This window comes from Polyodon spathula, chromosome 4 (assembly GCF_017654505.1).
Source record: "Polyodon spathula isolate WHYD16114869_AA chromosome 4, ASM1765450v1, whole genome shotgun sequence".
Lineage (NCBI taxonomy): Eukaryota > Metazoa > Chordata > Actinopteri > Acipenseriformes > Polyodontidae > Polyodon > Polyodon spathula.
In genome coordinates, this window is record NC_054537.1 from 33,524,318 (window position 1) to 33,535,456 (window position 11,139).

The 11,139-nt window shown below is 37.6% G+C and overlaps 1 protein-coding gene across 1 annotated transcript; it reads right to left on the minus strand.

Annotated features, from left to right (window-relative positions):
* Positions 1-346: 346 nt before the first annotated feature.
* On the minus strand, positions 347-6,317 carry LOC121313925 (calcium-binding tyrosine phosphorylation-regulated protein-like). Its single transcript, XM_041246703.1, has 4 exons — positions 6,170-6,317; positions 1,165-2,409; positions 490-704; positions 347-391 (listed from the first exon to the last, which is right to left on the minus strand). The coding sequence occupies exons 1-4, from the start codon at positions 6,315-6,317 to the stop codon at positions 347-349; spliced, it is 1,653 nt and encodes a 550-aa protein (XP_041102637.1).
* Between the last annotated feature and the right edge of the window lie 4,822 nt (positions 6,318-11,139).

Here is an 11,139-nt window from a genome sequence, read left to right on the forward strand (position 1 = left end):
TGGGGCCTAGAATCATTAATTTTTAACTAACACATTTGAAAAATGATTAAAAAATACTGTAGTTGATATTATACAAAACTGTCTTTTCCTACCTGGATCTGGCTGGGGGCATTGATTCTGACTTGTATTGCTGCATTCCATATTGACCAAGCTGGCCATTGGGACGTATGTTGGTTGATACACGGAATTGATTTCATCTGCACGCACCTGGAAAGGCAGTTGGCCAGATCCCCATACCTGAGGTTGATCCTCATCAACAGGTATGGAAAAAGAAAGAAATCTGGGAGTATTTGGTCTCGGTGAAGGTGCATTATTACCAGAAGCCAGTATATTCATGTTCTTTTCTTTAGAAGGAGAATTTACCAAAACAAACTGAGGGGCGCTTGGTCTCCTATGTGTAAGAACATCAGCAGGGTTGGGGCAGAACATTTGGCTTGGTGTACAAGTCTGAATGGGTATAAAACCACCTCCTGGGAACATTCCCTGTACTGGGGAAGTGCCCTGGTACATTGGGTAAAAAGGCTGTTCAGGTACAAATTGTTGCATTGGTGAACCATACTGCTGAGCCTGCATCATATTCCCTTGTGCCCCAAAATCTGCCAGACAATAAAGTGTCCAAACTTCTCCTGCATCGTCCTGACTAGAGTTTTCTTTCTTGCTGCCAGCCTCATCGGGTAAAGCTTCAGCTTTCTGTTGTGCAGTGACTGAAAGAAACAAGCTCATCTATGAGTAGCCTTATTGATACAACAGCAACCCCTTACATTTTTATAACGTCATTGAAAACAGTTTCAATCGGAAACAGTAATAAATTAAGAAAAAGACTAAATTACTATGCCAAGCAGGAGGCATTGATTTGGGACCTGTAACATGACACATAAAGGCTACAGAGCGCCTCTGTTACACAAGCATTGTAAATAATTTGACAGTCTGAGTATAACGACACTCAAGGTTATTCGTAAGCTAAAAGGGCACATTTTACAATGATGGTTTTCTTCAGGAATAATAAAAAAGAAAAAAACAATTTTTTTCATATTCTAGCTAACTACTTCCAAGTTAACCTGCAGCTTATCTTAACTTTTTACAGTGTGACTAAAGTTTAGGCATACGTCATGTCTTCCCATTTTCCTAGACTAACAATTGAGTGTTTAAAGTAATGGGTCTTACCACATTCTTGTTTGCCATTCTCTGCTTTTTCAGTATGTACCCCAACACCAGAATCTGAAGATTTGCAATGAGGGGTAAGCGCTTCTGCTGATGAATGCGCCACAGCATTCACAGGTGCTGTCTCCTGATTGACTGTTTGAGTAGCTGAAGGAGTAGCCGGCTGACTGGCTGATGGAACTCTTTGGAACACTACCACTTGGTATTCCTTTCCCAATGTTGATTGTTCATCCTGAATCTTTTCATGCAAACCGGTTGATTCATCAGGACCCAATAAACTCTGGCTTGTACAAGATTCTTCGTTTAGTTTATGGAATACTACTGCTTCCGGAACATTCTCGGAATGAACAATTATTACCTCCTCTTCAGGAATAGCAGGGGTATTAATTAACACAGAGTTTGAGGTGTCATATACGCCTGATGGAACTCTTTGAAACACTACTGACTGAACGGCACATCTGGCATTTGGATCCTGATCACCGGAAGGGCTCCTCGCAATGCCTGATTCGAAATTATACTTACTGGAATCATAGACTGACCTTGAATCAGTACCATGCTCTTCACAAGCTGACAAAACTTTATGAAAAGCTGCCACCCCAGGCCCATGTTCCTTAAAAGAAGACCCCAATTCTGCATGAGAAGATTTAACTGTACTAGGGTCATAAGGCACGCAAGGACCTGAGTTTAGAATTATATGATGTAAAGGAGGCATTTTCAGGCTTTCTGCGTCTTCAAAACCATGATCCGCTTGGGCTAAAGGCATTTTCTCAACAGACGGAAGCCTGGTAGCAGAATAAATCTTTTGGTAAACAGATTGAAAATTTTGGAAACCTGGAATATCATAGCAAATTTCCTGAGGAGACAGAGCTACTCCCTGATAGTAAACCAGAGTTTCTTTCTGTGAGTCAGGTTTACATAAATCAGCCTCCTGAGAAAGTGGTGGGCAAATGCTCTCCGGTGAGATTGTTGAAATGGAATCAAAACTACAACTGTGCCTCAACTGATCTGCAGAGATTTCACAATTGGGAGCCTCAAGAGTGGACGCTGAGTGTTCTGATGAACCCGTAGTAGGAACTGATTTGTCTCGTATAGATGAAGATTCATAATGAATATGGGTTATCTCGTGGGTATCATCAGGTAACATTGGTTCTGGAGACACCACAGATGCACCTCTTAACACTGTGTCAGCAAACGCTGGAGTTTCAAGCATTCTCCTGTTGTGGCAAGCGGCTGCAGGTAACTGGCCAGCTAAAAACATTATGAAGAGGTTTCAGTTTAAATATACTTATACATTAAACACAGTAGTTCACAGCTTATATGCTGGGCTTGATACTTTGTTTTACAGAATATTACTGTCAACAGACAAGTACATCTCTTTTTGTTTTGTTTTTTATTAAATATTTTGTCTTTTTATGATAAAAAAACAGCTTTGGCCAAATCACCCTATGTATTTACTAATTAGATAGGTGTGACTGGGACATAAACCAGCAACTATAGTAAATACATGGACAGCTGTATTTGTCAAGCCCTTCATATGGCCTTTTCTTATAACAGCTAAAAGTAACAATTTTTATTAGTAATATTAAGTCATATTTTTAGAAATGTCTACAATACGCTGCAGTAAAATGAAGACTTCCCCTTAAAATGGTGTAACTCTATCCATTAAGTTAACTTAAAAAGTATACAGTGCTGTTGTTATACTATGCATTTATTTGTTTTTTGGCTTACTTATGTTTTACCATGCTTTCATTGTAAAAGTAAATGCATGGGGGGGGTATAGCAAATTAGTCCTGTATCATGTTAGAATAATGTGAGATTAGATGTATATGGAGCTCAGGAAGATTACAGTTGTAATATGAAATGATTGAAGTTGTCTCACAGTCCCTTGGTAGCACCCTGGCATGTGGGTTACAGGGATGGATAAATCTTGGTATGTCTCTTGAAATTGCACATGCTGAACAGTGAGAGAGGCTATATTGTAACTGATAGAGTGACTTTAACAAACATGTACACCATTGACTGCAATGGATTTTTACTTATTGTATTGTGTAAAACACGTAAAACGGTATGGTACTTTTGAGGACTGTAACCTTATTGTACTTCAAATACTGTAGTGTATTTAAGCGATAATTGTTTTTCAGTGTAGTGTATGAGGAGGAAAACATTCCGAACTCTAATTTTAGAATTTGGAATGTTTACCTCTGAGTTCACTATACATAAAAACAAATTATTACCATTATACACAATTACTTTATTAATACAACATTTTAAAATTCTTGGATACCCGAATAAATCTAGCCATTTCTGCTTTTTATTTTGCTGTCTTCATGGTAGCCGTAGTGATGGAATATGTGTTTTTATTTCCAGCTTAAAATAGCTCCATCTCATACACCCCAGAAATCAAAATCTGTAGTGTAGTATCGTGGCATATCCTACGGTAACAGACCGATCTGATAGGTTGTAAAGGTTGTGATTGTGTATAATGTATGTATGTTATTTCTGCCTATTTAAGTAATTCGAGATTAAGGGATAGTTATACCATACAATTTATATTTTCTAGATATAATATAATTTCTTACCTGTTCAATATTCTATTTCTGTTTTTTGTTTTGTTTTTTTTACATATATTGTGATGAACGTAACGACACACCCCTCTCTCTAAATGCTTGCTTAATTGTTTACACCTGTATGAATTACTTGCAGGAAACTCGGGCTGCATTTAAGGCAGTCTGACTCTTGTATGAGAGAGACGGGATTGAATGCTGATGTGCTGTGGGTGAGATGCTCAAAATGCACCAAGCTGAATGTAACTAGAGCGAGAGGCTCAAAATGCACCAAGCTGAATGTAACTAGAGCGAGAGGCTCAAAATGCACCAAGCTGAATGTAACTAGAGCGAGAGGCTCAAAATGCACCAAGCTGAATGTAACTAGAGCGAGAGGCTCAAAATGCACCAAGCTGAATGTAACTAGAGCGAGAGGCTCAAAATGCACCAAGCTGAATGTAACTGGAGCGAGAGGCTCAAAATGCACCAAGCTGAATGTAACTGGAGCGAGAGACTCAAAATGCACCAAGCTGAATGTAACTGGAGCGAGAGGCTCAAAATGCACCAAGCTGAACGTAACTGGAGCGAGAGGCTCAAAATGCACCAAGCTGAATGTAACTGGAGCGAGAGGCTCAAAATGCACCAAGCTGAATGTAACTGGAGCGAGAGGCTCAAAATGCACCAAGCTGAACGTAACTGGAGCGAGAGGCTCAAAATGCACCAAGCTGAATGTAACTAGAGCGAGAGGCTCAAAATGCACCAAGCTGAATGTAACTGGAGCGAGAGGTTCAAGAAATAAGAATAGAGCAACAGGCTCAAGTTAAACAAAACTGCATGCAACAGAGAGAGGGCTTACCGAGACTTTGGGGGATGAGGGGCTACCTATCCAAGGAAAGTCTTTTAACTGCTTTTAATTGATTGTATCTATTATGGGGTGAGATCTTGTATTGTGAGGGGAAGTTATAACTACTGTAATTATTAATGTATGCTGCGATTTACAGATAACTATTAACCACATAACTACTGGAGCTTATATTATCTAACACCTAACTTAATTGTGCATAAGCCTGTATTGATTCATCAGATCTGATTTTTATCTATTGACTACGTCAATGTCTGTAGATTCACTTCTGTTTTTATATTTGTTTTGACTATATTTTATAGTGTTTTGATTTGGTATTGGGTTGGTTTGAAGGATTCACTTTATTGTTTGTTGCGTATATTTCTAAATTGATTTCAAGGATTTGCTTCATTGTTTGTGTATTTTTGGCTAGTTTTACATATTTGTGTTAACTGTAGTTAATTGATTTATATGCAGCTTTATTGACTCTAGCTAGGTAACATGTCTTAATTATTAATGGTTACTGTTGTTGATCTTATCTCTACACAGTTTATATATGGTGATTTTTAATGTCCTCTTTTATTTGTCAATAAATCTGGGTTTATTGTTTTATACTAGTCCCATTTCCTGGTACTTCTTTTATTGTATAGAGATCCAGCAATCCATTATTTCCATACCTTCCCCGGAATCAAAGCTGATGGCACCTATACGCTAGTCTCTGTAAAAGCACTTAGTACACTATCCTACCTTGGGAAAGGGCTTTATTACAATATATACCATTATATAGTTCTCTATTGTTGTTTCTCTAGAAAATTATTTATCAGGCTTACTCATTTATATCCATTTTCAACAATGGGGTGTGATTCTGAAAAGACTTAAAATCATTGAATTCCTACAGTGAAGTGGTTTTACACAAACCACTAATGGTGTGCAACTGTAATTTCGGCCCCCTCTACACTGTGCCAACTGGGAGTTAGTGCATGGAAAATCTCTTGATACCCCCCCCCCCCCCACACGGGGAACTCCTGGTACATGACAAACTTGATCTGATATGAACATGACAAAAAAGAAAGTAGATAATGATATGAACATGACACACAGTAGCATATAAAACAGGTAAGAAATAAAATATTATGAACATTTATGAGATTATACCTGTACAAAATCACTTGATGTTCTTAGATTAGAAGTAAAATACAGCATAGAGTTGTATTGTATTAGTTTACAATGCTGCACAATAATACACTACCTTCAGATAAACATCAGAACAGTGTTGGGACAGGATAAAGGTCAGTGTGTAACTAAAGTATTCATTTATAAGATTTAACTTACCCTTCGTTTGCTGAAATCCTTTTACTAGGTCTTGGATGTCAAGAGAAGGATTTTCTGACATATACAATTATATATATATATATATATATATATATTACATGTGAACTTTCAATTATATATGATAGATAGAAGTATAATATATTAATGTGTTTTGACACTTTATTTGTCTGAATATATATATATCTAATAAATTAGTTAAAATAAATTTTACACAAACTGTGAGCAATATAATTTCAGACTTATAATTGGTAAAGATAACTTCAATAACACCTGGTACAGAGCCTTAACATACCATCTCTGAACTTCAGTAGTTCTGTAAAGTAGCAAGAAGCAAATATTTGAATGTTTTCCGGCTGTCTCCTTATCACAGCTCTGCTGACCCCTTCCAGCAGCGTCTTCAAGCCATAAGGAATGACCAGCTTTACTTGGTGCCTTGACATCTTGAAATACCTTCAGTGTTCCTCTATGTATAACAACAACAATAATAATAATAATAATAATAATAATAATAATAATAATAATAATAATAATATGTTAGTTAAATGTATCACTATTGTGTAACTATTAACCAATGTTTGCTTTATGCATGCTACAGTATGTGCACGATTTCAGACATAATTCCATAATTAAACGTTTTTTTGTTTTGTTTTGTTGTTGTTTTTTTTTGTAATGCACCAAGTACAACGCTGAAGTGCTACTCTGAAAGAGTAGGGTACTGTCTGTACATGTCACGTAATAGACGATAATTTACACAATGTACTGAGTACAATACTTGGCACTCATTAAGAGTGTTTTCCAAACACCTACAGTTCTAGGTTACGCGAAACTCACCTCCAGCAGTGAAAACCAAGCACTGCAGCTCCAGCCTCAGGGTTCAAGTGCAATTTACAAATTGATGTTTATTTGGGACACTGATTTTTAAACTCCGATGTAATCATACGTTGCAGGTGTGACCACACCACTTGGTTTGGTTTACTGTAACTGTCACAATAATGGGCGTGGCCAGGTAACACCTGTTGTATTTTATTGTAAATGGGTATTACATGTATTTATAACTAAAATCGTAAATATAAACAAAGATTGTATCAGAGGTATTCGAAAATATTCAACAGACAATGAGAAATACTTCGTCTAAAAGTTTGTAATTTAATGTATCAAGTTTATTTTAGTATTTCCAAATGTAGCACTATTTAGTGATATTGGTTTTCAATTTTAAAAAAGTAATACGCAAGCAAGCAATCTCTGAATGTTTCTTGTTCCTTTTAATTCCAGTTCCTTTCGATGTGCATGTTAAATGATATTACACTATACAACAGTTGCATCGTTAGCTGAAAGCAGCAGTTTTTCATAATCATGTTAAATATGCTTTCTTGGTACATTCTTCTATATTTTTAGACTACTTAATAATTAACATTTTTGGCTTTCCTTGTTTCCATAAAACCTCCAGAAATGTCCCTGCCAAACATTGCTTACTCAATAATTAAATCCGTTTCAAACGGACTCAGTCTGGTTCGTTTCGTTTGAAACAATGCATCAACGTGCTTGCTCAAAAGGCCCTTTCAACTTTCACAACTAGTTCGTTTAAGAAGATCCGACTTAGAATTCGCTTGCAAACTAACTAAAATATTGCAATTTTGCTTCCACTGGCTTCACACCAGAACATATAAAAAAAACTGCATTTTTCCTCCAAGCGAGTTCAAATTCGCCTTCTCGACTGTAATCGCAGCAGAATGCGTTTGTTTTCACACCGAAAAGTGAATCTGATCGTCTGGAATTGTGCACGTGATCTTCCTGTTACGCCCAAACGGATGTTCAGTACTTAACACGGAGGGTTCCGCTCGAGCAAGGCTTGTGATATGAGTACTATGAATGTGTTTATTAAAAATCTGCTGATAGATTGTCAGCACAAAAGCTGGATAATAAATATTGTTGAGCAACACTGACGTTTTCGTGCTGCTTTATGTGCAAGGGGGAGACGTTTTCAAAGGCTACAAATGAGGAGGAACGCTTTGTTTGTTTAATTGTTATCGGCTGTTGCATTGGCAGTGCCAGTCCCTAGCAATCCCTGTTTGTTAGACTTTCTCGTCTCAATGTGATTGTAATGTAAAGACAAAAAAGTGTGTCAAGGCAAAAAGACCAATTATGCGAGAGACCAAGCTATTTATATATGTAACGTAAAACTAATAATTATAATATATACAGTGTCCTGGCAGAATAAAATGAGCTTTGGAAACAATGCTATTCTCAGATGTATTTAGTTAATAATAAATTAATAAATAAATATTGTGTAGTAAATTATACTTATTTAGCAATGCTGTTTTTGAAGTTCCTTCAACACTCATTCATGCTAGTGAGTGCTGTAAAGATTGTGGGTGAATTATTTGAGTTAAAACGGGGTGACAATACTTCAAAACACCCCTTATGAAAATAACCTATATGCTATTGTATTGAACCTATAGGTTTTTATAGAGAATTGGGACATTTAGTATATGCTATAGAAACCTATAGGTGCCTATAGAGAATTGGGACGTTTGGCCGATAGGCGTATTGAAACCTATAAGTTATTTTCATAAGGGCAATTTCATTGCTAAATAAATATAGTTTAATTAACAGTATTTATTAAACCAAATAAATAATAAATTAGCGAATAACATTGTCTCAAGTGAAGAGTTCCAACACTTTCTTCGGAGAGGCGCTTCTCACATAGCCTTAGCTGGAGCTGCTCGCTGAACACTGCATAAATTTGTTTTGTCCAGCTGCTCTTGAATGTTTTCATCGGCCCAGATTTCTATCAGTGCCCCAGTCTCTTCAGGGCTCCATATCAGTCCCCTGGAAGTCATTTTGTGTTGTTTCACCACAGCACACACACACGTGTGTACTTTCTGAGCGCGGTGGACTGTGGGTTATGCATTACATCACCACCAGTCGGTTCGGTTTTTGTTGCAGTGTTAATTCTAACGCGATTGCTTTCACACTTTGAGGGGGAAATACATTACAGTTCTCCCTCGAGCCAAGACCACTCTCAGTTGAATCCTAGTACTCTTCTTTGGTGTGCACTCTGATGCAAAATTAATATTTGTGATGTTTCACACCTGCACAAACGAATCGAACTTAGGTGTTAACTGAACTCTAGTGCGAATTATCCTCTCCAAACGAACTAGGTGTGAAAGGGACCTTAGTTCGTTTGGATGCTCTATGGCACTTCTATTTTTTTCAGGACTGAGTCCGTTTGTGCTCACAATTCAGTTTTCAAGTGATTGGTTTGTTTATATTATATGGTGTGTGAAGCACAATGTTTACAATATCATGCAAGGCATATTGAAAGAAGGCAGCTATTGTTGTATTGTTCTGGTTTTTAAGATTAGATTCTTACATATTGCTGTGGAGGAAAACACCGGGGGAGCACTTAGCTAATACACATATTGAATATCTACACTAGGAGAATAATGCAGTTTATTCATTTCTGTAGGATTCTCCTACTGTCAGCATTAAACAAAGTAATTTAAGAAAAGACCATATATATACCCAGACCGTACCCAGTTCGGGTAGGATTTTGGTGTCTGACCAAATTTATGTCAGAGCTTCAGTTTCTCCCACTCGCCAGATTACCAGTGAAAAACTGGGGCGTTTTTTTTTTTTTTTTCTTCAATTCACTGACCCCGTAGCAACTCTGAAGTTGTTAAAATAACAGTATATAATAACTCAATAATAGTTTAAAACTTGAACATCGGGCGAATTTATTGCAGATCATAACAACTCTTTATTTTCTTTATATTGTCATCTATATAGTCAACACATGTACAAAAAACCAGATTTAAAAAAATAGATCAGCTATATATACTGATGCACAAAAATAAACGCAACACTCAGGTCTAATGAACTTAACAATGTGAACAAAAATACAGATCAAAGAGTCATGATGAGTTTTGAGTATGAAACATGATACAATGTTAAAATGAAAACTTTACAAAGTTAGTATTAGTATTAACACAATGCTGGCAGTGTTGACGCATAGACCTGATCAGCCTCTGGATAGACTGCTGTGGGATGTTCCGCCACTCTTCCTGTACAGCTGCAGCAAACTGGCAAAGGTTGGCTGGTCGTGGTTGCCTCCTGTGGATGGCACTGGCGATTTGGTCCCACAGATGTTCTATCGGACTCAGATCAGGAGAAAAAGCTGGCCATGACAAGACCTTGACATCGTTTTCTTGAAGTTATGCAACTGTAATCCTAGCAAGGGATGGTCTTGCATTGTACTGCTGGAAAATCAACACTTCCGAATTGACATGCAGGAACGGAAAACCTGTTGCCACAAGGAATTCATCAATGTATCGTTGAGCAGGAAGATTGCCCTCAATTTGTACCAAAGGCGTTCTTGTGTTAAAGGAGATTCACCCCCAATCCACCACCCCACCGGTTGTCTTGAACAATGCAACAGTCAGCATGATGCTCACCACGACGTCTCTGCACACATTGTCTTCTGTTAGGTCTGTCAAGGGCATAACGGTATTCATGGGTGAATAAAACATTCCACCACTCTCTGCCGCTACCTCAGATGTTCTCTGGTCCACACAAGACAGCAATTTCATCGCAGCTGTCCACATTACGCCTGAACAGCATCCAAGCATGCAAATCATCTTCATGCAGACGGCGAGCTACAGTCATTCTGCTGATGTGCAGGCTATTTCTTCCTGGAATTTCTCGTGCTGTAGCCACTGCAGTCTAAAAATTATTATACAGATGGATCAATCAGATGTGATGGTCCCGCACTGGTATGGTGACCCTCTGCCTTCCAGGACTTGGCCTGTCCCTCACAGAGCCAGTTTCCTGGTTTTTCTGAACTAGTCTGCTGATTGTTGAAGCATAACATCTCATTTTCCGGTTAACTCAACTCAAAGACCAAACACTGAGCACCTAGCATTTTTATGAAACCACATGACTTGAGCTCAGTATTTTGTTATCCCATGGAACAATACTACTCAAATAATCAACAAACCTATCTGCTCACTAATTAAAATATAAACAACAGTATGTGCCTATGACGGGGTGCCCTCCCCTTGTGGATATTATTTATGTATGTATTAATTTGTATTGTTGTTGTCATTATTATTATTATTATTATTATTATATATTATTATTATTATTATTATTATTATTATTATTGTCTGTGTTTGTGTGCAGGCGGACAAAACCCCCCGTCATTGTTGTTTGTAAAATGTGGCTGGCATGAATGAAGTTGAAACCCCATCCTGAACAGCTCGT

Coding starts and splice junctions, on each gene's coding strand:
- LOC121313925 (XM_041246703.1), bottom strand. CDS start 6,317: ATGTCAAGGCACCAAGTAAAGCTGGTCATTCCTTATGGCTTGAAGACG. Junction 2,410..6,169: donor ACTACTGAAGTTCAGAGATG/GTATGTTAAGGC, acceptor TAATGTTTTTAG/CTGGCCAGTTACCTGCAGCC. Junction 705..1,164: donor GAATGGCAAACAAGAATGTG/GTAAGACCCATT, acceptor TGTTTCTTTCAG/TCACTGCACAACAGAAAGCT.